This window comes from Solanum dulcamara, chromosome 12 (genome assembly GCF_947179165.1).
Source record: "Solanum dulcamara chromosome 12, daSolDulc1.2, whole genome shotgun sequence".
NCBI classification, from domain to species: Eukaryota; Viridiplantae; Streptophyta; class Magnoliopsida; order Solanales; family Solanaceae; genus Solanum; species Solanum dulcamara.
Window position 1 is genome coordinate 27,274,718 of NC_077248.1, and position 26,640 is coordinate 27,301,357.

A 26,640-nucleotide genomic window follows, 5' to 3' on the forward strand; every position below is an offset into this window, starting at 1 on the left:
CACCACAACTATGAATAGGAGATTATGGGACATTTAGGAAGGATTTTCCTTCTTTCATCATTCATGTTGTGCCCTAGGATTGTCCAAAGAATTCCTCTAACTAACAAATCATTTTGTGTCTTTTAAATCATGCCTCTAAGAAGGGTACGTACACCTAGAGCAAGGTTTGAAGATGATGACCAAGCTCCTCCAATTCCCAAAGATCCACATCACGAGGAAGGGGTGACACATGCAAAGTTCATTAATATTATCACTTTGTTGGCCTAAGTTGTAGCCAACCAAACTAACCAAGGCATTGTTTCCCCTCCTCCTCATGTTCCTAATTTGGCTTCAAGAGGATGAATCCATAGAAATTTGATGGATCCAAGGTAGATGAAGACCTATGGAGTTTATTGAGGAGGTCTATAGGATCATGGTTATCATGGGAGTGCCTCCAAATGAGAAGGCCGAGCTTGTATCCTATCAACTCAAGGGAATGGAAAGGTTTTGTTATTAATAATGGGTTGTTGTGAAGGGTGAAGATATAGTACCAATAGAATGGAAAGAGTTCAAGGGTACCTTCCAAGATCATTTCTTTCCTTGGGATCTAAGGGAGGAAAATAACCCTGAGTTCATCAATCTTTGCCAAGGGAGCATGAGTATGAAGGAATATTCCTTCAAATTCTCCAAATTGTCTAACTATGCTCCTTTCATGGTCGTCGATCCAAGCGAAAGGATGAGTAAATTCATATCTAGTATAACTAGTTTGGTATCCAAGGAATGCAACATGTCCATGTTGGTCAAAGTGATGGACATCTCCCTACTTATGACATATGCTGAACAAATTGAGGAAGAAAAGTTGAGGGAAAGGTCAACAAGGTTCAAGAAGGCTAGACTTGATAGTGGAGGGTTCCATCCTCAAAGGTCTGGTTATGGTGGTGGTGGAAAGGGCAAAAGTGGGCAATAATTTGTGGAAATGTACCACTAATACTCCTCTTCGAAGGTTTAACAAGGACAAGGGTACTAACTCAGTGGTTTGAAGTGGGTATGATGGTACTCATAGTGGGGAACGCTTAGTCAGCTCTAATATTTTCTTTAAGTGTGGTAAACTGGGTCACCAATATCAAGATTATAGAGGTTGTGGTAGTAGGCCTCAAGGACAAATTACTCATGGTCAACAAGCTCAAGGGGATGGCCAACGCACCAACTACTTTTATGCCTTGCATGGGAGACAAGAGGTTGAGGAAACATCCAATGTTGTTATCAGTATGTTAAAGGTCTTTGCTTTCGATGTCTATGCGTTATTCGATTTGGGTGACAATTTGTCATTTGTTACTCCATTCCTTGCAAATAGGTTTATTGTGTTACCCAAAATATTATTAGAACCTTATTTGGTGTCTACCCCTATTGGTGAGTCAATTGTTGCTAGAAAGGTCTATAAGGGTTGTCCCATGGCTATCTTGCATAAAGTCATTCCTTGTGATCTTATTGAACTTGACATGGTGGATTTTGATGTTATTCTTGGGATGGATTAGTTGCATGCATCCTATGCTTCTATAGATTGTAGAATTTATAGAATCAAGTTCCAATTCCTAAATGAGTCAATTTTTGAATTGAAGGGTCATGATTCGATAATATAGGGTAGGTTCATTTCTTGTATTAAGACCCGAAAGTTTATTTCTAATGGTTTCATCTACCATATTGTGAGGGTTAGGGATGTTGACTTTGAAAATCCTTCTTTTGAGTCGGTTCCCGTGATTCATAAATTTCCCGATGTCTTTTCTGATGACCTCCCTGGTGTCCTTTCAAAAGGGAAAGATGGTTTTTCTATCGATCTTCTCCCCAACACCAAACTTATCTCTATTCCTCCCTGTCGAATGACCCTGAAAGAATTAAAGTAGTTAAAGAAACAATTAAAGGATTAGTTGGAGAAACAGTTCTTAAGGCCAAGCATTACATGATGGGGTATCCCTATATTTTTGTGAGAAAGAAGGATGGGTCACTTCGAATGTGCATAGACTATTGTCAACTGAAAAAGGTAACTATTAAAAATAAATATCTGATTTCTAGGATAGATGATCTATTTGACCAATTGCAAAGGGAAAGTAATTTCTCAAAAAATGATCTTTAGTCTGTCTATCATCAACTAAGGATAAGAGAGTGATATTTCCAAAATAGTGTGTCGAAGAAGGAATGGTCACTTTGAGGTCTTAATGATGTCATTTGGATTTACTAATGCACCGACAGTGTTTATAGACCTAATGAATAGGGTGTTCAAACCCTACCTTGATACTTTTATGGTGGTTGTCATCGACGACATGTTGATTAACTCTCAGGGTAAGGAAGATCATAAGGATCATTTGAGAATCATGCTTCAAACCTTGACCGATATGCACTTTTTTTTCATGTTTAGTAAATGTGAGTTTTGGGAGAAAGAGGTAACATTTCTTTGTAACATAGTGTCCGGTGATGGGATGAACATTAACCCTAAGAAAATAGAAGCGGTGAGGAATTGGCCTAGACCATTGTCTCCTTCAGACATTAGGAGATTTTTAGGTCTAGCTGGGTATTATCAAAAATTCTTCAAAGGGTTCTCTTCCATCTGATCTTCTATGAAAAAATGACTCAAAAGAAGGAAAAGTTTCTATGGATGAATGAGTGTGAGAAGAGTTTACAATATTTAAAAGATCGACTTACCTCTGCTCCTATCTTGACTCTACCAGAAGGATTAGAAGGGTTCGTGGTTTGTTGTGATGCTTGAAAGATTAGTTTGGGTGGCGTATAGATGCAAAACAAAAAGGTTATAACCTATGCTTCTAGGCAATTAAAGGTGCACTAGCGTAACTACCCTACCCATGAACTTGAGTTAGCGATCGTTGTATTTTCTCTAAAGATTTTGTGGCACTACCTCTATGGGGTACATGTAGGTGTGTTTACCGATCACAAAAGTCTCCAAAACGTGTTCACTTAAAAGGACCTCAATCTAAGGCAATGGAGGTGTCTTGAACTCCTCAAGGACTACAACATGAGTGTCCATTATCATTCAAGTAAAGCCAATATAGTCGCCGATGCACTTAGTAAGATGTGTATGGGGAGTGTGGCTCATGTTGATGAAGGGAAGAGGGAGTTTGTGAAGAATTTTCATCGATTATCTAGATTAGGGGTAAAGTTTAGTAGTTCCGATGATGGTGATATGTTTATTTATAATGGTCTGAATCATCTTTGATGGTGGATGCTAAGTCCAAACAAGACCTTCTCCCGACATTCATGGAGTTAAAGAAGTTGGTGAAAGAAAAGAAAGTAGAAGTCTTTTCACAATGGGGAGATGGGTACTTTACTACCAAGGACGGTTATGTGTTCCGAATGAGGATGGCCTAAGGAGTTTTCTCTTAAGGATGCTCACAATTCTTCATACTATATTCATTCCATTTCAACCAAAATGTACCAAGACTTAAAAGATCTCTATTTGTAGGGTGGCATGAAAGGGACTTTAACAAGGTTTGTGGCCAAAAGCCCAAATTGCCAACAAGTTAATCCCGAACATCAAAGGCCAAGTGGCCTAGCATAATATATTGAAATCCCCACTTGCCAGTGGGAAGACATAAACATGGACTTTATTGTGGGTTTAACTCGTACTTGGAAACATTATTGATAGGATGACAAAGTCGACTCAATTCCTACCATTCAAGATATCTTATAGTGTCAAGGATTTTGCTAAGTTATATATTCGGGAATTGGTAATGTTTCATGGTGTCACTTTGTCTATTATTTTGGATTGTGGTACCAAATTCACTTCTCACATTTGGAGATTATTTCAAAGGGGTTTTCGTACCACAATGAAGTTATCACATTCTATCCTTAAACTAGTGGGAAAGTTGAATGGATAATTCAAACACTAGAGGATATGCAAAGGGCTTGTGTGTTCCACTTCAAAAGGAGTTGGGATGACCATCTACTGGTTATTGAGTTCGCCTTCAATATAGATACCATTCAAGTATTGAGATTACTCTATTTGAGGCTTTGTATAGAAGACGATGTAGGTATCCGGTCATTGGTTCAAATTTGGTAAGATGACTTTGTTAGGTTCCGATTTGGTGCTTGATTCATTGAAGATGGTAAGAGGAAAGGTTGAAGATGCCTCAGAGTCTCCAAAAGTCCTATTTCGATACTAGGAGAAGGGATCTTAAGTTTAATATGGTGATTAGGTATACATGAAGGTTTCACCCATGAAGGGTGTAGCTCAATTTGGTGAGAAGGGAAAATCGAGCCCTAGGTATGTAGGGCCTTATAGAATCTTGAGATGTGTTGGCAAAGTCGCTTACGAGTTGGAGTTGCCTTTAGAAATGTCCATGGTTCCTCCAGTGTTCCATGTGTCTACATTGAGGAAATGTGTAGGTTATTCTATTTCCATCATGTTGTTGGAAGTAGTGAATGTTGAAGAGAACTTAACCTATGAAGATGTCACAGTTGAAATTTTTAATCGACAGGTTAAGTGATTGAGGAATTAGGAAGTTGCATCAGTGAAAGTCCATTAAAGGAATCAACAAGTTGAAAGCACTACAAGGGAAGCAGTAGCGGATAATATAAAGTGGTATCCTCTGATTTTTCACTCTACTCAAGCCTAAGGTACTAAGTTATTCATGAATTGTGGAAGACTCCTACATTTCAATTTTTCCTAGGTCTTCATATGCATGCATGTTCATGAAGTGAATTTTTTTTAAAGACTTGTTTTATGCTAAGTGTAAATATCTCATATCCTATGCATTTCAAAGTATCATTTCATTCATGTTGGGTTGCTAGTCCTCATTCTATGTCCTTTCTATACTAGTTAAATGTCATTAGAGGATGAATGTTCCCAAGGGGGAAATATTGAAAGACCCTGGAAGTTGGAAAATCCTAAAACAAGGAAAAAAGGATGAAATCCTAGAAAAATGCAGATTTTGGCACTAGGTGATGACCACAAAGGCTATCACGGGTTGTAGTCAGCACCACAACACGTGGTGAGCACTGTGGTGGTGGTTCTAAAACTCAATCCTTTATGGAAGGGACCACGAATTATGGTGAGCACCACAGATCATAGTTCCCTCCTTGGTTGACCCCTCCCCTAAGGTCCTCAAGAAACTTTCCAAGGCAGGGACCATGATTGACCATCATGGTTTGTGTAGCTCTTCACGGAGCGTGGTGGTCACTCCTATAGGTCTGCACCACATCCATCATTCATAGACTTTTATCCCCTCCACGGACAATAAAGGTCCCTGTAGAGGAAGTACTAAAAGTTTCTGTGCAAACCCCAAGATTTATATTCTAAGTGAGTTATCACGGAACACCACCACAGGCGGTGGTGATGATCACGGACCGTGATGGGTCTTTCATGCAGCTGGGTCCAGCTAGTTTTAAGAAAGGTATTTTGGTCTTTTCCTGGGTTTTATTAGCAAAGAGAGCTCATTTTGGGGACTAAATCTAACCTATCTAAATGACCCTAAGCCTTTCCCAACTCATTTATTCTCACTCAAATCCTAAGACACCAAAACTCTTCCTCCTCTCATGGTCTTCATCTTCACAATGGAAACCTAGAGTTTCATGACAAGTCTTCAAGTCCCCACTTTCAAATGTTGTATTAGGACTTTGTTCCCTAATGTATGTGGGTCTCATTATTGGGTTCTTCCACCCATGGAGCCCAAGTATTTTTTCTAAACCTAATAGTTCATTTTAAATTGGGGATTTTATGGGTTTTCATAGTATGATTTCAAATATATGGATTTTTGAATATTTGAAGTTTATTTATCTATGTTAACCTATATTGACTCCTAATTCATGGAATGGTTGGTTTATCAAGGTCCTATATGAAAGCATTAAAAGGGTTTTAACGTGTATAGGTGGGTTATTTTAAAGTGTCTAAATTGATGCATTCTATTACTCTAATTTATGCTAGCATTGACTTCAAATAAATATTTATGAAATATTTTGACTTCAAATGAATGTTTATGAAATCAATTTCAATGATCAAAGGAGTCTTATGAAAATTAAGAATGAACATCAAATGATGGATTCTACTAGTAAAAGGCCAATTTCGACTTGTGTGAATCAAATAAAGGTTTTCAATACGCTATTCCATTGAATAATGTTTTGATGATGTAAAGATATGCAAATGATTATGTTCTTACATTATATTGAACTGTTTCATCGGATTGACTTAGCACCAAATAAGGCATAGAGTTTGGATTCGATAAAGGAATCCTAGTAGCAACCCCTTGTCTCATTAACTATGTACCAACATAGCCGCCCTTGTAGGCTTAGGCTAGTGGATCCACAAATAGCCCTAAATGTTAAAGAAATAAATGAAGTTGACAGAGCTCTTCTCGGAAAGTAGTCTCTCCATGACAACGTAGGGGGTTATGTTGGATTACATATAATAGCTCGCATGGTCTTAAATATCGGTTGTAGCCATCTTCCCACAAAATAAATGTTTCAATTGTTATTCATGTTGATTGCTCAAGCATGCATCTACTCATGTACTTTGACTTATAATTCTTTAATGTTTTTCATTGAACTGGATGCCTACACACTTAGTACATTCAAAGTACTAATGCATACACTTTTGCCTACATGATATCACCATGTAGGAACCGGCGTTCCTCTTCTTCCTCCTTCACATGGCTAGTAGAGATCATTGGAAGCTACTTTTGGGTGAGTACCCAAGTTTCAGGAACAATAGTCCATTGTCTTTCTAGTTTATTAAATGGTGAGACTTCCAGACATTATATTCTAACTTTCGTTTTATATTGCTTGAGGGTGAGCTAAGAACATGTCTTAGCTCCCACCATGTGTATGATGTAAAGGTATTATTGGACATGTATAAGAAAGTTTGATGAATTTGGTTCTCATTTAAATGTTTCCCTTAGTCCCAGTTTTCCCTATTATTTCCGCTTATTGTTAAATGTCATTACCAATGAAAAGCTATATGAATGATAAGAGGCTTGGGTGAGGTATCTCTAGGTGTGTTATTCATCATGTCGCATATAGGCCCTAGGCTAGGGTTGTGACATTCTCATATACTTAGTGTATTCCATATACTAACACATACTTTTTGCCTACCTTGTATCATAATGTACAGACCGACGATCACGTTCATCCTCCTCCTGCTCGTGGATTTAGTCTAATGTTAGCTTATTATTAGTGAGTCCTCATAGTTCGAGGACATGACATTTATTTCTTATTTGACACTCAAACTTCATCACTTCGATGTTGTATATTGGGTGAGCTAGGAGATTATCTCATGCTCGCATCTTATCTTAGAGGCATGTTAGATAGTATGATTCTATGTTGTTGCTTTCCCATTTTGAGACTTATTTTCTATATGAGATTTTGGCTTCCATAGCTTGATTTTGCTTTATTTTTTAATTTACTTATGTATGATCATGAATGATATGTGAAGAGGATTTGTTGTCTTTTGGGATTCTGATCGCCGTGTTATGACTTGAACTAGGTCGGGTTGCGACACCATGGTGATACATTCCCACTTCCAAGTAGGAATGGGCATCCTGTGTGAAACACCTCCAGGTTACTGATGCTAACACTTGACCTATTAACAAGTCAAACACCTACACAAAAAATCAGAAATATCCTTCTTCATTTGGCACCACCAGTAATGCTAACTCAGATCGTGATACATCTTGGCCGCTCACGGATGAATAGAGTACCTCGAACAATGTGCCTCCTCCAAAATTAGTCTAGTCAAATCATCCACCTTAGGCACACAAAACCTACTGCCAATCCTCAATACACCATTTGAATCAACTACTGCCTCTGCTTAATCTATTCAACCAAGGTAGAACGTGCCTCGAGAAAGATAAGAACACAACCCTCCTTTGAAATCTACAACTGGACAAGACTATTAGCCAACCTCTAAACATCTTTAGCCAATGGTCACTCCTTAACTCGAATTGCCTCAAGACTCCTCATACTAGATAAATTCCTACTCAAGGCATCTGCCACCACATTGGCCTTCCCTAGGTGATATAAGATAGTCATGTCATAGTCTTTTAGAAACTCAAGCCATCTACGCTTCCTCAAATTTAGATCCCTCTGACTAAATATATATTGAAGACTACTATCATCGTTGAAGACCTCGCAACACACACTGTACAAGTAATGAATCCACAACTTAAGTAGGAAGACCATAACCACTAACTCCAAACAATAAGAAGGATAGTTTTTCTCATAGGCCTTCAACTGTCTAAAAGCATTGGCAATCACTTTCCTGTTTTGCATCAACACATCACCTACACAAACTCCATATGCATAAAAATACATAGTAAATCCCACACCATCCTCGGGTAGCATCAAATAAGGAGCCAAAGTCGATAAATCCTTGAGTTTTTGAAAGCTCGCCTCACACTTGTTATACCAATGAAAAAACACACTCTTCAGAGTCAATCTAGTAAATAGGGCAACAATAGAAGAGAAACCCTACACAATCCCTATAATAGCTAACCCCACAAAACTATGATTCTTAATAGGAGAAGTAGGCCTTGTCCAACCTCTAACTGCCTCAATCTTAGATATGTCCACTCTAATCCCCTCATTAGACACCACGTGTCCCAAGAATGCCATCGAATCAAGACAAAACTCACACTTGGAGATCTTTGCATAAAACTTCTCCTTTCTCAACTTATAAAGTACCAACCTTAAATGACGAACATGATGAGCCTCAATCTTGGAATACAACATCATGTTATCTATGAATACTATCACAAAGGAATCCAAGTAATAGAGAAACACCCTGATCATCAACTCCATAAATGTTGAAGGGGCTTTAGTCAACCAAAAGAACATCACTAAGAACTCATAGTGGCCATAACTAGTCCAAAAGGTTGTCTTAGTCATATCTCATGCCCTAATCTTCAACTTATGATAACCAAACTTCAAGTCTATCTTAGAAAACTACACCTCTCCCTAAAGCTGATCAAACAAATCATCAATACAAAGAAGTTGATGCTTGTTCTTGAAAATCACATTGTTCAACTATCTAAAATTGATACACATCTTCATAGACCCATCCAGCTTCTTTACAAATAGGACCAGTGCACCCCAAGGGAACAAGCTAGGGAAAATGAACCCCTTCCTCAACAAATCTTATAATTTCTCTTTCAAGCCCTTCAAATCTATCGGAGTCATATAGTATGGAGAAATAGAAATAGGCTTAGTGCCCATCTCTAAATCAATAGCAAAATCAACATCTCTATTAGGAGGAAGTCCTGGAAGGTCAATAGGCAATACATCTGTAAACTCTAGAACCATGGGAGTAGACTCCATAGAAGGAGACTCAATACAAGTATCCCGAATGAAGGCTAACTATGACAAGCACTCTCTATCAATCAATCTTTGAAAACAGATAAAAGAGATAATCTTACTAAGGTATGAACCGTTAATACCCTTCTACTCAATTCTTGAAATACCCAGAATTACTAAAGTCACGGTCTTAGAATAAAAGTCAAGAATAGCGCGATAAGGAAAGATCCAATTCATACCCAAAATAACATCAAAATATACCATTTCCAATATGTTATGTCTACCCAAGTGTCATACCCCATCAAAGAAATAAAACATGATTGATACACTTGATCCACCACTAAGGGATCAACCATAGCTGTAGAAATATAAATAGGCACAGGTATACAATCACATGAAATAAAATCCAAATGTAAAGTAGGTAGACACATAGGATAAAGTAGCCCCTAGATCAAATAGTACAAATGATGATCGATGGCTGATTGCGATGATACCTGTGATAACTACATCAAAATTTTTGGCCTTGAGTCTCTTTAGAAAAACATAAAATTGGGCTACTCTACCACCTCCAGCTCGCACAAGACTTATACCTCATATTTGTGTAATTATGGCACTACTAGTACCCTTATCATGAGTACGACCACCTCTACTTGTTTGAGATCTAGATGACTTCATCGGCAGTGCTTGTCCTCTAACTAGAGATGATGAACTAGGTTGGAGTCCTCCCCGACCCAGAGAAGGACACCCTAAAATGATATGATCTGGGTCTCAACAACTAAAATAATATCTCTGAACCAAAACCAATTGTGATGATCTCGAGGAACCTATATGACTACCCTAACATGTTGGCCTCCACTGCGACTCCTGATAAGTCTAACTTGCACTATAGAACCCACAAGGTGTCTTTACACCTTCAGAAGATGGTATAGATGCGTGAAATGACCCTCTATGCTAAAAATAACAACCTTATCTATAGGACCCTCTACCTCTAGATGAGGTACCAAAATATTGACCAAAATTATGGGTCCTCTTGAGGTCACTAAAATCCTCTTGAACCATCAAATCTACCTCTTTAGTGGTGCTCACAATGGACATAAAGGAGGCCCCATCACGATCTAATCTAAACACATATCACCTGATGGAGAAGGTTAATCTCCTCACGAATCTACGGACCCTCTCTACCTCATTCCGAATCAAAGCCATAGCATATAAAAATAGCTGACAAAAATATACATCATATTCTGTGACAAATATGCCACCTAGTGTAAAGCCCTCAAACTTAAATTGGCTCTCCTAACGCACACTCCAAGAGATGAAATGATAAAGAAAAGAGATGGAGAAAATATCCCACTCTACCAGATGGGATCAACCTGGTCTAGCTCTCACATAAGTTCTCCGTCACTCCTTGGTGGGTCTACAGAGATAGAGTGCAATAAAATAAAAACCATACGCATCAACTAACCTCACCACCTCTAGCATCATATGGTATAAAGTCAGAAACTTGAGAACATTCTCTCTCTTACCACCCTGAAACAATGGTGGTTTCATATTGTGAAACTTCTCATAATAATATTGATCCTCCATTTTCAAGACTACCTATAACACCCCGTATTATTCTATCCTAGACCAAGTATGAGAAAAAAAAGAAAATCTAAGAAAAAGGGGAGAAGGATAGACTGCCAATAGGCTATGAGCCGTAATACAGTACGTAGAAAGTCCTATGTGCCATAAGGAGGGATTCATAGGACCCATGAACACTTAGTCAAATTTCAAGAAGGAAGATCACTTCCTACATGCCATAGCTATAACCTGTAGAAAGAGTTACGACCTATAAGAAGGATCATAGGTGCATGTTAGAAATGTTACAAACTTTGGTATACATGATGATTTACTAGGATAATTCGTCAATCATTTTATGAACTGATGTAGGTGGTTGTAGAATCCCTTGATACTTAGCCAAAAATCCAGTAGTCAAGGAACACCCCTACAACCCAAAATGATGGCCCATAACACCTTAGACAGTAGGATATGATCTGTAGATTCAAACGTTTGAAAGATCCTCATGATCTTTCCTACAAATTAGCAGGATGACTCGTTAGAGGGTCTATGACCCATAGAAGAGTGGTCATAGACCCATGTGAGGATTTCCATAATGTCCCTTTTTTTGTCAAAGGATCCTACGAGTGAACTTCTACAGTCAGTAGGAGTTCGTATCATCCGTAAAAAGGCACCCTTAGAGACCAAGTACTAAAATTATTCTCTTATCAATACCCAAAGGGGTTTTCCCTATCATTAGCACGAAGAACTTTTGAGAGATAGAATTGGAGAGAAAAAAAAAGATCGAGGGTTCAAGGTTTTCAAGAAAAGTCTTCAATTTTTTACCAGATAATCATCATTCTAAGTATGTAAGGCTATCAGAATATTGAACTAAGTTCATTCTTGTGGCTTTTATGTTCATATATTTAATTGAGTAATGAGTTTGAGTTTCCAAATTCCATAAAGGTGATTTCTTGACGTGCTTACTTATTTCTTTATTGAGTTCTAGTATGAATATTATATTATAGTTGATGAGTCGATGTTTGAGGTTATGGGTTCATTTTTATATTCAAATGAATCCAAATTGAGGTTTGCACTTAATATCCTATGCATTATTGATATTAAAGGACTATTATCATTGTTTAAATGAGCATGATGTTGAGTTTGTAGGAGTTTATTGATATCTATTTTCTAACATGAGTTTCATACATTTTAAATGTTGCATTATTAAAAGGTGATGGGGGTTTTCAAAGGCATGATTGAGATAAGACGTACCTATATTTAAAAGAAGAGATGATGAGTTAAGAAGATTAATGTAAACTGATGTTAAAGTCCAATAAGACTAGATCATATGTATTTTTGAGTATTTCACTCATGTGATGTATATGAGCATAATGATGTTTTTGAAGTAGGTTTTAGAAACAACTTGAGAAAGAGTTTAGATAACGCAATCCCCATAAACTATGTAGCTAGCATAGGATAGGAATATGCCGTTCATTCAGGAAACCCTTCATAGTCCCAAAAGTGGACTTTTATATAGATCCAGTGATGATTTGATGTCCTTCACCCTGGCAAAGTGTTTGATGGATATGGAAATGACATCGCTTCGTTATATTGTCACTAGCTCATAAGTGAGAGTAATTGGTTAGAGAAACTTCTTTGCTGAAGTAAAAATGCTATATTTTATTTTACTGAATTGTATCCATTATTGCATATCTCATAAAGCATTGTCTTATTTTGTTGCATGCTTTATTGATTTGGGCCACTTTTAGAGTTGAGTATTTTGATGTAAGTTTTCTTTTTCCATTTTACATACTCGTACATTTTATGTACTGATGTCATTCGACTTGAATTATTTCATGATGCAGATATAGATGTTTGAAATTGTCAATAGGCAAACTATTTATGATCTATCTTTTTGAGCTTTTGGTGAGACCTCTTTGCATTCAGAGGAGGAATTTTTCACATTTAAATTTTCTTTCATTAGATTAGTTCTCTTAGGTAGCCATGGGATTGTATCTACACCTTATTAGTAGTTAGTAGAGGCTTCATAAAATAAGCAAAGTGAATTCATGTTATGTCATTCAGAGTCTATTTTAAATCTACAATTTTTGTCATTGCAGTAATGATATTTGACTTATGCTTTTATATGAATATTTTAATTTATTAATTATGAATGATGTAACTGTACTGAATAACCACTTGATGTTACTCTTTATTCAACTTAATTCTTTTATTGAGTGATTTATCATGGCTAAGTGGTTTTCTTGGAACCAATAATATTTTTTGAGTTCCAACTACATCTAGGGTGTAGGCTCGGGAGTTGACAAACTTGGTCTCAGAGTACAAGGTTAAAGAGTCCTATGGTGTCTATGAAGCTGCATCTAGTAGAGTCTTGTTTATCAGTGTGAAGAGCACAACATCTATAATATGGAAGCTACAAGACTTTAGGAATTTCTTCACTTCTTTATTACCCAATTCGTGTTAAAGAATTTAACTTTATGAAAATCTCTTTCCAATTTGAAAAGAAGTCTAAGTCAGTAGAATGTCACAGAGGATGAGATTCTTCAACCATCTGGTATGCATACCCAGAACCAAGCCGAACTAATGAATATGATATTAAGGTTGAGAATAGGACTCAAGAAGTTTAACAAACTACAAAACCCTTGATGACTTATGAGGCTGAGTTTAGGGTAGTTATTTTTATGCTCACTAAGTTAATGGTTGCATAAAGTGGTCATGATAATACCCTCAGTCTTGAGCTCAAATTTTGAAGAGTCATCTATTATTAATAGTATTCATGATTTTGTGAGAATACATCCACTAATCTAAGGATATATTTTCCAAGATTGAGGAAGACCCTCAAATTTTCATTGAAAGCTATATATGACACAAAGGTAAAGGGAGTTGAACTTGTCTCCTCTTAGCTGAAGGATGTGGCCAATGTTTGGTATAACTAGTGGGAGAAAAGTAGGGATGAGGATATTGAGCCATCAATGTGGGATGATTTTGAGGGTTCATTTCTAGACCACTTATTTTTGCAAAAGCAGAGGGTGGCAAAGGTAAAAGAGTTTTTGATCTTGAAACAAGAGGTAATGAAAATCAAAGAATATAGCCTCAAGTTCATTCGATTGTCTAGGTATGCTCCGAGGATGGTTCCCAATGTGAGAGCCAATATGGGAAAGTTTATTTAAGGATTTGACAAACATGTGAAAAAGAAGTGTCAGGCATCTTTACTGATCTCTGATATGGACACCTCTAGACTAATGGTATATGCCCCACCAGTTAAGGATAATAGAAAGAAGGATAAAAAGAAACACTAGAGTAAGAGGACAAATCTACAAGCCATGAATCAAACCAACAAAAGAGAGGGAATGAAAATTACTCTTTCTTTTAGAAAAATCTTCTAACTATGCACCATCAACAACTAGTGCACCTATGCCTAATATGAAGAAAGATCATAGGTCACAGAATTTCAATACATAGGGTTCTCAATCCCAAGAGAGTGTAGCACAAGGTCCTATATAGGCACCGCCTTATGGTAAATATTGAAATCTTGATTTGAAAAAGTGTTGTGTAGGCACCAATGGTTGTTACAATTATGGACAGGAAGGTCACTTCCATAGAGACTATTCAATGGGGAGGCAGGGTGATGGGGGCAATAGAGCCCAATCATTTTTTCTAGCACTATCAAATGTAATCATATGGGTCTTACTTCAGGAACATGTAGAGGTCTAAACCATTTGTATGTTATGGATAACCTCCATAATCAGGAGAACTAGCCAGATGTTATCATTGGTACGCTTTGATTCTTTTCCCATAATGCTTATTCTTTACTAGATCTTAGTGCTACTTGGTCTTTTATGACTCCTTATGTAGCCATTAAGTTCGAAATTCATCATAAACAACTCTTAGAACCATTCATTATTTATACTCCCATTGGTTAGTCCATTCTAGCTAAGAGAGTTTATCACGATTGTATAGTCTTTGTCTTTCATAAAAACACTTTTGTAGACTTAGTTGAGTTAGATATAGTTGACTTTTATGTCATTCTTGGCATGGACTAGCTTTATGCTTGTTATGCCTCAGGTTATTATAGAACTTGGATTGTTAAGTTTAAGTTTCTAAATGAACCAATTATAGAGTGTAAAGGTACTCCAACTTTGCCTAAGGGTTGATTTATTTCTTATCTTAAGGATAGAAAATTAGTTTCCAAGGGGTGTATGTACCACATTGTTCGAGTCAAAGATGAGAGTGGGCAACACCATCCCTTTTGTTAGTTCCTGTAGTTAATGAGTTTCCAAAAGTCTTTCTTGAAGATTTTTCTATAGTCCGCCTTGATAGAGAGATAGACTTTGTAACAGAGGTTCCCCTTGATACTCAGCCAATTTCTATTTCGCCATATCGAATGGCTCCTGCAAAGTTAAAAGAGCTAAAAGAGCAGTTAAAGGACATGTTAGATAAGGGATTTATTAGGTCGAGTGTCTTACCTTGGTGTCACGACCCAACCCCATAGGCTGTGACTGGGGTCCGACCTGGACCCCCTGTACACTTAGCTATCAACTGTGGTAACATTGAACTGCAATTAAAACAATATTATGTAACCAAGCCTCACTGGGCGATAACATTTTTATATATCTGTAGCCCTTTTCATTGGTATCACAACATGACAGGGCACGCAAGCCGATAAGGATGCCATAACATCATATCATATATCATGTACCATGTAGACCCATATGAATCACACTGACATACACAACCCATATATACATGTCAGCAGACCTCTAAAAATATAAATGACAACATATGGCGGGACGAGGCCCCCGCCGTATCCCTGAATAAACAAAATAATTTTACACATCATTGGTCTGTATCCAAAACAACTAGGCTCTGACATAATGGAGCCTCTTCCAACTGAGCTGAACGGAATCCTAAGCTGACGGACTCCTAAAACCTGTATCGGTACCTACGGGGCATGAAACGTAGCCCCTCCGAAGAAAGGGGGGTCATACGACATATGTACTGAGTATGTAAAACATAATATGATACAACTGGAAGCATATCTGAAATAGAGAAGAAAGGGATAAAATATCAAATCAGAAATCAGTACCTAGAAAAGTAAAATCATGCATGCTCAAATTTTGAATATAGCTAGCCCTACTAGGGATCCGGTGAATCATATCTGTAGTATCAGTATCAGGCCCCGTGCCATCGCCACCTTATTACAATACATCATCATCATATAGTTGGCCCGGGACTCAGTGGACAATGCAGTGAATTGCACGAATCTTATAGCCGGCCCGGGACTCGGAGAAGAAGTGTTACAGTATACACGAGTAGAGTAGTGAGAAACAAAACACAATTTAAATCATTATCTGAGACTCAATGAAGTCATCAAGCGAATCATCACTTGGAGGTCAGGGTAGGAATGTAGTTGTTTCAAGTGACCTCTAACTCTCACTCGGGGCTATATCAGTTAAGATCTCAGGTACCCTAGATGCATACTAAAGTAAGGCCAATTCACTTATGGAATCAGAACATTTTTTATCAAATAGATTTAAGACTTAGAGTCTGTACACATTTAGCTTACAACTAGGACATGCCAAAAAGAAAGTGAGTAAACTCTATGTGGTCTGTACTTTTCTTCTGGTTGTCATGACATACATATATCGTACCCGGCCCTTCATGGGGCTCGGTGAACCACCATGTCATTGTAATATCATTTTCGTATCAAATACATTTCAAGGGAAATGAGAGATAGCTTCCCACACATTCCATTCTGACACGTAGAAGCCCTACTAGGCAATACTTAATCTTCATAGGAACCCTAATACTGAGGAGTGGGTAGGGGTTATGAGGCGTACTTGGAATCCTGGGAATGGAATTATCCCCACAGTCCACACACAGTTCACTTAAGGCCAACACTTGCCAAAAGGAATGAAAGATAGCTTTACGAACTTATACCAAAACATGCCAAGAGAAAGCTTTACATACCTTTTGGGAGTTACCCTTTATCCTGCTCGTCTCGTCGTCTTCTGAACCTATTCAATATGAAAGTAATACGAATATCAACTACTCTTAACTTTCCAGCATCTTAGGTTACGCCTTAATGTTAATGGAATCTATTTCCTTAGTTGTTTCCTCGACTAGTTCTTTAGTTTGTTAAGGCGTTAACGAAAATTGGGCAGCACCTCCCCTATAATATGCCCTATTCGAATATCCAATTAGGTCCCTAAGACCTACAGCCAACCAACAACAACAACCTGCATCAATTCATACCAACAATATACAACATAAACTCCAAACGACTTATTCAAAAATACGGTAGCACAATAAGGCGTCTAGCCTTTATTTTGTAACGCCTTTCATTATACACAACGAGGGGTCGTGTGGATTCAACTAACAGCACCCTAACCCACATTAGAAAATATTTAGGCCCTTCAACAACACATCAAACCCCTGCAGAAGCACATCACACGAACAACACTATCCTTCAACGACAATTTAACTATAGCAATTCCAATTTAGTGTATTTCGAATGTCGAGCATTTATACGACATTCTTAAACTTCAAGCAGCATACAAGGGGTGTAATACACCATATAACGACACCATAAACTTCAAATTGAAAGGAAAAACCTTACCTTACGTTAAACATGTCAAACTCGCCAAAACTATCAAAACACAAAATCTGGACAGCCCACTGCCTTATATTGTCGCTTAGTTTCGGAGGGGTAATTGAAGGAAACAAGATTTGTGGACTCAATGAAAGTTATATGCATGTATATCAAGGTCGCAAAAAATTTTGAATTACCTTTACATCTATTTTTTACGAAAATATATGACCAAAATACTTACAGTTGTCCGTCTAGAATTTCCAAAACCAAATCTGAGAAGTACCTCCTCTACACTTCATCACCGTTTGTGGAGCTCATACAAGTAAAAATGGATTTTGAAGTCTAAATGAAAGTTATATACCCATGAAATACCTTTCGAAAACATATTGAATCACCCGAAACAAAGCTATACACTAGAAGTTACGCCAATATTACTAACCACTGTCCCTTCCAAAAACGGGTTTGTTAACTAGCGTTTTCTCTTTAAGTTTCTCTTAGTTTTCCAAGTGAAGAACTGAAAATATAGTTCCGTAAGCATCGTAAAATACATATTTACACCTCCACGTATTTCAATGAACACCGTATATAATTAATTCATGGAAGAAACTTGGAAAACTTACTCTTAAGCTCCCAACACCAAGGCTGCCTCTTTCTCACGTTTTTCTCCCAAGGGCTGCTGCTATTTTTGGATAATGAACAACTTAAGAGTCATATACACATATAGATCTGCCCGATTTACTAACGGTAACTAACACTACTGTTCATCATCTTCATCGGCAGAAGACTGCCGGAATGGCTTCACCACCGCCGGTGGAGCTTCACATACCACCGGACCGTAATAAGAACATAGCTGAAGAACCATCAACCTTTAATCCAGCTAAGAGTACTTTGAATCTGCAAAAAAATACTGACAAACCAGTAGCAATTTCAAGTGAGGCAGGATTGATTCAAGTTGCAACATCACAAAATCAAACCCACAGCTCCTCCAATCTGCAAAATACACCTGCGAACACTGTAGATATTTCTGAGGAGGAGCTGCGCCCTGCTCAAAGAATCATTGATTTGAAGAACAATGGTTTGATTTGAGTCACAAGACATGTATCATCTGATTCCTTATCATTTGGACTACCTATAGTCCAAAAATTGGATCAAAATACTACACAAATCGTGAGCACTAATCCTGCAATTAGTGCACTGGAAAATGCACAGTCGCCGGAGCTGCGCCTTGAAATTCGACCAAGTTCCGGCGAGATTCGAGACCTCAGACCCACTGGGGTTTGTTCTCCTAGGCAAGACGCTTCTACTTGTTCAATTTTCACCAGAGTTGGAAACGCTGGTGAACAGGTCGACACCTACGCCGGAGCTCCGGCATACATATCCTATCAAAATCATTGCCAACGTGTTGAGGTTGATGCGGAGGACCTCCCAGGTACCAAGAGCCAGCTCGAATCAATCCCAAAAGCCTCGAATATCAATTTGATCCCTCAGTCAGATGAGGTCGCCGGAGTTCCGGCCACTCAATTCGACCAAGCTCAATACCAAAGTGTTCATCTTGATAGGGAGCACCTCCCAGCCACAAAGAAACAGCTTGAATATCTACCCTCTTCCTCGAATTTGAATTCGAATACTAGCCATGATGGTGTCGTCGGAGCTCCGGCGAACCAATCAATCCAATATCAATGCCAACAGGTTCGTGACACTAAGGAGAGGCTTCCAAACTATATACCCAGTATCGAATCATCTCCTATTAGCTCAAATTCAAAAAGTCGTCAAGGCGACATTCAAGGAGAGGTCGCCGGAGCTCTAGCGACCCAATTGAGAAGGGACCAATTCCAAAAGGTTCCCCAGGTTGTTGGTAACCTTTCCAGGCAAATTATTGAGTTCGAATCACCTTCCATATGTTCGAATTCAAAAAGTCGTCAAGACGCAAATGGAGGTGACACTCACAGTTTCAAGGCCTTATAATCTGAGGAGCTTACTTTAGCACACAACCAACATCAGTATAGAGACAATGGCACTCAATCCATAACACCCCAAAGGAATGGTAATGATCAGGCTCATGCAGTCTCAACTCATCACAGCAGCAGCTTCCACCAAAGCATTCCAGGTAAGTACCCCATCTCTAATAATCCTAACCAGGGTCAGTATAATCATTCTTCTAATGAAATACTTTTAAATTCCAATGCTATAGAACACCATACTAACTCTGTGCTTGGCCTAGAAAAGGTTTTGGATTCTAATCCTGACAAACATAATGGTAGAGATAATGTTGCAGGGCACCCCTCTAATCTGCTTAGCTATGATGTTAGTTTGTTGAAATCCAGTGGAGCAAATGTGCTCCCTGGTACTGCTGCTAATGTTTGTGTGCAGGGTAATACTCATAACAATCCTATGTCTACTAGCAAGCCTGGAAACAATCAGCCTACTAGCCTTCACAACAGCTTCCCTAAGATATCATCCAACTTTGATAAAATTAGCCCCAATAACCAAGCTCCTAAACCTGGGACTAATCAGCCTCAACAAGTAGAAAATACCAATAGAAATCCTCAAAGGAATCCTTTCCCCAATAGAAAGGAACAGGTCCCTGCCCCTGCCCCATACACAGTGATCCAAACCTTTGCCTCTAAGCTTAGGTTAAACCAAGCCAAGAATGACACCCCTCTTGATCTATCTCCCCCTATCTATACCACTAGACAAGGGCTACCTGCTGTGATATATGACCATGATGATTTCATGATTAAATTAGCTCAAAAATGCAAATATACCCTTGTTGGGAAATTCAGCAGCACTATGCCTAAGGTGGAGCTAATAAGGAGAAGCTTCATTCTCCAAACTCAATTGGTAGAGGGTGTTAAAATTGCCCACTTCAATGCCAGACATGTATACATTGACTTGGACAATGAATTGGACTACACAACTGTGTGGACCAAGCAAAGAATGACCATTGAAGGCCAAGCTATGAGGATACAAACGTGGACTCCAACTTTTAGGCCTGAGGAGGAAACTCCTATTGTTCCTGTGTGGGTAGCCCTGCCAGAACTCCCATGGCATTGCTATGAAAAGGAGTTTGTAACTACTTTATTGGCCCCTGTTGGAAAAGTTCTCTTTATGGATACTGCCTCTGTCCAAAAGACAAGAGGAAGTACTGCCAAAGTAAGAGTTCAAATCAATCTGACCCAAGAGAGGCCTCATCATGTCTGGCTTGGCTATGACAAAAGAGATCCAATTATTGGAAGATGGCAAGAACTACTTTATGAGAATGTCCCTGAATATTGCATGTATTGCAAGCATCAGGGGCACATGATACATGTATGCAATATTAGAAAAAGAGATGAAGAACAAAAAAACAGGAAAGAGACTGAAAATGGAAAGAAAAACAAGAGCCATGATGAGAATGACAAAACAGAACAATCCCCCCCACCACAGACTCAAAACAATCCTTCAACAATTAATGGATCACAATAGCCACAAAACTCCAAGGCTAGCAAAGATGACAATGGCTGGCAAACACAAAGAAGGAAGCAGAACAAAGGACCATCCAATGTGCAGCAAAATCAGGACAGCAGAAACACTGGAGCATCACTCAAAGGCAAGTATGTAGCAGTGCAGCAAGTCCATGCTGATCCAGGTAAGATTCCTACTCCTAATTCTATTCCCAATGTTTATGTTGATCTTTCTAGGCAAGATCAACCCACTAACCAAAATGCAGGAACTACAAACATCCTAAGGAACTCAATTCTGAAGAGTTCATCAACAAGGCAAGCAAGCACCACAACAGAGAGACAAGGTATTGACTTATCTCTCCCACAAACCCCTTCCCCCCATATTCTCTGCACAAGTACTGCATTACCAGGTACTGCATCAAGGACCAATGTTGCAAGGAATTCAGGTATTGAATTATCACTCCCAATACCCCTGCCCTCCCCCCAAAGGCTGATGTTGTTGTGGCTGATCTGGTAGTTGAAGGAGGGGAGGTTGGAAATGTACAGGAAAACCCCACTGACATGCAGGATAGGGAAACCAATGGGGGAAGGGTATCCCCTCATGCTATGCATGAGAGCACTGTTGAGATTAGGGGTGATTCTAGAGACCCTGCTGTTTCTGCTCATAAGGTCCCCACAAACACCCCTATCCCTACAGCTACTCCTACTGATGAAGTTACCATGAAAGCTAGCAAAGGTTCCATGGCCAAAGACCTGGGATTACATGCCAGTACTAGTGGTAAAAGTACTACTATTCAGAAGAATAAGCTGAGCAAAAAGAGAAGAGAAGCCATCAAAAAGAAAATAACAGAAAAGAACTCTGCTGAAAAATGTCAAACTATGGACATTGTGTTAGTACAGCAAGGGGAGCAGGGGTGCCAACAATTTGTCTTAGATGATGACCAGGTGGGGATGGATATCACTCCCCTTCAAACCCATTGAATACTTACAACTCCCACTCAGTCAGCAGGTCTCCCTCCTGAGACCAATACTGGTGCATCCCAGCACAAGTGTACCCTCAATACCAACAATGAAACTCCTCCTGAGATTGATGAATATGCAGTGTGTGTATCTGAGAATGAGGAGGATAGTGATTACCAACTAATGAATGATTATGATGATGATGATGCTGTGAGTGAGCAATTAATAAAGGCCTTCAGTCCTTCCAAGGAAAATGTGTATGAAGATGAAGTCCAGCAGATTGCTAAGGCTCAGGGACTCTCTCCAAGGGGTGCTCACAGAACAAACTTCCAACCAAATAGCCCTGTGAACTCTGCCCCCAAGGGCAGACCAAACACTAGACTCTACACCTCCAAAGTTTCCCAATGAGTAGTATTCTCAGTTGGAATGTGAGGGGTATTAATACCCAAGGTGTCATGGAAAGACTTCAATCCCTGAAGAGTATCCATCAGATTTCCTTATTTGCTATCCTGGAATCTTTTTCTGATAGCTCTCAAATTCATCAGTTCAGAAACCAGCTTAACATGGACAATGCTATTAGCAACCCAAATGGTAAGATTTGGTTGTTTTGGAACAAAGATGTGGATTGTAGGATTCTGGAAAATGGGGAACAGGTGATTACTTGTGAAATCTTCCATGTAATGAATCCAAACCAATTCAGAGTTTCATTTGTCTATGCAAAATGCAAAGATCATCTCAGAAGACCCTTATGGGATAGCATGTTGCAGCACTCAAATACAACCCTCCCTTGGTGTACCTTAGGTGACTTCAATGTTATCACTGAACCTGAAGAGAAACTGGGGGGTGTTACCTACAATATGAGAAAGAGCTTGGAGTTCATAAGCATCATTCAAGCCTGTGGTCTTCAGGATTTGGGATTCTCTGGACAGAAATACACTTGGTCTAATCAGAGGGGTATCTTCTTTAGAATCTGGAAGAGATTAGATAGAGGTATGGTCAATGACAAATGGCTGGAAGTGATGCCTCAAACTACTATCACTCACTTACCTACTGTTGGCTCTAACCATTGCCCTCTCTTGTTAGAGTTCACTGAGAACCATCAACACCACATCAAGTATTTTAAATTCATGAATTGTTGGACAGACCACCACTCCTTCATGGATACTGTTAGCAACTGCTGGAATAGGAACATTGAGGGTAATCCCATGTGGTGTTTTCATCAGAAAATGAAGAGATTATCTAATACTCTTAGTAGGTGGTCCAGGATGTAGTTTGGGGACATCTATGCTAAGGTGAAAGAGTATGAAGACAAGGTTAGACAAGCTGAGGAGGATCTGATTCTTCTTAACTCTGAGGAATGTAGAGCCAATCTTCATGCCATCAATGCTGAGTATATTAGATATCTTAAGTTGGAGGACTCCATGCTCAAACAAAAGACTCAGTTGCAATGGTTCAAAGAGGGGGACAAGAACTCCAAGTACTTTCATGCAATCATCAGAGGAAGAAGAAGGAAACTCTTCATCCATAGGATTCAAAATGATGAAGGTAACTGGTTGCAAGGGGATGATGACATAGCCAGGGCTGCTTGTGATCATTTCCAGAACATTTTCACTAGTGAAGACACTCATATTCAGGAGGATTCCCTTCAATGTATTCCTAAGCTTGTCACAGATGATCAAAACAGGGACCTCCAAGCTCTCCCCACCTTGGAGGAACTGAGGACTGTGGTCTTCTCTATGAACCCCAACTCAGCAGCTGGCCCTGATGGAATGAATGGTAAGTTTTTTCAGGAGTGCTGGGAGATCATCAAAGAAGATCTATTCAGAGTGGTCCTTTCTTTCTTTAATGGTCAAACATTGCCTAAGTACTATACTCATACCTATTTGGTTTTACTCCCAAAAGTAAGCCATCCAACCAAGCTCTCAGAATTCAGGCCTATTAGCCTTAGCAACTTTACCAATAAGATTATTTCCAAGCTTTTATGCCTCAGACTAGCACCTACTCTTCCTACTCTTATTTCCCCTAACCAATCTGGTTTTGTTAAAAATAGGAGTATCTCTGAGAACATCATGCTAGCTCAAGAAATCATTCACCAAATTAAGAAGCCTAATGTAGGTGGTAATGTGGTCATTAGGCTGGACATGGCCAAGGCCTATGATAGAGTCTCTTGGTCCTATATCTGTTTGGTCTTGAGGAAAATGGGCTTTGGAGAAGGGTTCATTGATATGGTATGGAGAATTATGTCTCACAATTGGTATTCCATCATTATCAATGGCTCAAGACATAGTTTTTTTCACTCCACAAGAGGTCTGAAGCAAGGGGACCCTCTTTCTCCCTCTCTGTTCATCCTTGGGGCTGAAGTTTTATCTAGACTCCTGAACAATCTCCATCATCATCCTAATTATCAGGGTTTCTTCATGGCAAAGAGGGGGCCTCAAATTAATCATCTCAGCTTTGCAGATGATGTTATCATCTTTTCTTCTGGGAGAGCCCAAACTTTGCAACTCATTATGGAAACCTTGCACACTTATGAGAGTACCTCTGGTCAGCTGATCAACAGAGACAAGAGCCAGTTCATGGTCCCTTCTAATGCCTTCAATTCTACTGTAAGAAGAATTAAGAAGGTCACTGGCTTCAGGCAAAAGGATAGCCCTATCACTTATCTAGGGTGCCCTCTTTACATTGGCAGACAAAAGCTCATATATTACTCTGATTTGATTGCCAAGGTGGTGAATAGAATAACAGGGTGGCAGGCTAAGATCCTCAACTATGGAGGCAGAGTCACTTTGGTTAAACATGTCATCCAAGCACTCCCCATCCACCTGCTGTCAGCTAGCTCCCCTCCTATAACCATTCTCAAACAGATTCAGAGTATCACTGCAAACTTCTTCTGGGGGTGGAAGAATGACAAGAGGAAGTACCACTGGTCTTCCTGGAAAAACCTTAGCTACCCCTATGATGAAGGTGGTATTGGTGTTAGACAAATCTCTGATGTGGCCAAGTCTTTCCAATATAAACAGTGGTGGACTTTTAGAACTAAGAACTCACTATGGGGAGATTTTACCAAAGCAAAGTACTGCCAAAGATCCAATCCCATCACCAAGAAATGGCACACTGGACAATCTTTGATATGGAAGCATCTTATGAAGAACAAGCACAAAGTTGAGCCTCACATCCAATGGCAAATACAGTCTGGCTCTTGCCTCTTTTGGTGGGACAACTGGTTGGGAGTGGGTCCTTTAGCCCAATTCAACAACAACAGCTGCAGGCTTAACAACACCACTGTTTCAGCCTTCATGGACAATAGACAATGGAACACTGATCTTTTCATCCAGCAGGCCCCTCCACAGATGGTGTCTAATATTCTTGCTACTCACATCAATTACCAACCCCTCCAGCATGACCAACCATGTTGGACACTAAACAACAATGGGGAGTTTAGCTGTTCTTCTGCTTGGAATATCATCAGAGACAAGAGACCCAAAACCAGGATTAACTCAAATACCTGGCATCAATTCATACCTTTCAAATGTTCCTTTCTTGTTTGGAGAGCCCTTAGGGGAAAGTTACCAACCAATGAGAAAATAACCAGCTTTGGACACTCTCCTTCACAATGCTTTTGCTGCTACAGACCTGGCCAAGACACTATAGACCATATCCTTGTTGCAGGAGCATTTGCCAGGAGTACTTGGAGTATGTTTGCTGACTCTGTGGGCATAAGCAAGGAATACACACCTCTCAGAAATTTGTTAATGAGATGGTGGACCTCTAAATGTAGGAATGAGGCTCACAAGCTCATGATACAAGCACTCCCTATCTTCATATGCTGGAACCTCTGGAAGAATAGATGTGCTTCAAAATATGGAGGAAAGCATTCTAACCTTGCAAGAGTAAAGTTCTCTGTCTTTAAAGACACTTCCCACTTGCTGCACAGTGCTTTTCCTTATATCAACTGGCCCAACAACTGGAGGGACATGGTTCTCTTGGTTGAGCAATGCTACCATGATATCAAGGTCTTCCCTGTATGATAGTCCAAACCAACTGACCATTTGGTGAAGCTGAACACTGATGCATCTTGTGATCTCATGTTTGCTTATGCAATCCCCTTAGGATCTGGAACTAACAATCAAGCAGAGATCAAAGCTGCTATCTTTGGTCTCTCTTGGTGCCTTCATCTTGGCTACAATCAAGTCATACTAGAGGTTGATTCCCAATTACTTCTCAAATGGCTGCAACAGGAAGCAAAGCCTCCATGGTCCGTCAAAGAGCTGCTGGACAAGCTCAATAACATCATAAACCAATTCCAGGAATTCAGCTGCAACGACACCTTCAGGGAAGCCAATTCCACAGCTGATAGCTTGTCCAAACACAGCCACAAATACTCTGTTCCTGAGCTCTACTTCAACAAGCAGGATCTTCCCAAAGAGGCCAGAGCCCTCATGGAGCTAGACATGCTGGGAATGGCAAATTTCAGAAGAAGGAGACTCAAAAGGATTAAGAAGCCCCCCTGACAACTGCCTTATTATTGTTCTAATTTGATCTTCAACTTGGATATGTATAATTACAGCTACCTTGAAGATCCTATAATTAGGACTATTGTAAAGAGGAAAGTCTCCTCTACTTATTGCTTTTTTAGACATAAAAACTTGCCTCTACAGGTAAGGAATAGAGCATTATTTCTTCTTTCTTTTCCTATCTCTGTTGTATGTGCAGGTACATACAAACCTACAAATCATCAGTCCACCAGTGGAGAAACAAATTTAGGTGCCCCATGGTGCAGCAATAGCAGGATGCAACAAACTACAAATGGAAGTT

General features: G+C 39.2%; 1 protein-coding gene across 1 annotated transcript; it reads left to right on the plus strand.

Annotated features, from left to right (window-relative positions):
• The first annotated feature begins 22,229 nt into the window (after positions 1-22,229).
• Positions 22,230-26,336, plus strand: LOC129875696 (uncharacterized). Its single transcript, XM_055950964.1, has 3 exons — positions 22,230-22,991; positions 23,097-25,802; positions 25,857-26,336. The coding sequence occupies exons 1-3, from the start codon at positions 22,230-22,232 to the stop codon at positions 26,334-26,336; spliced, it is 3,948 nt and encodes a 1,315-aa protein (XP_055806939.1).
• Positions 26,337-26,640: the final 304 nt, after the last annotated feature.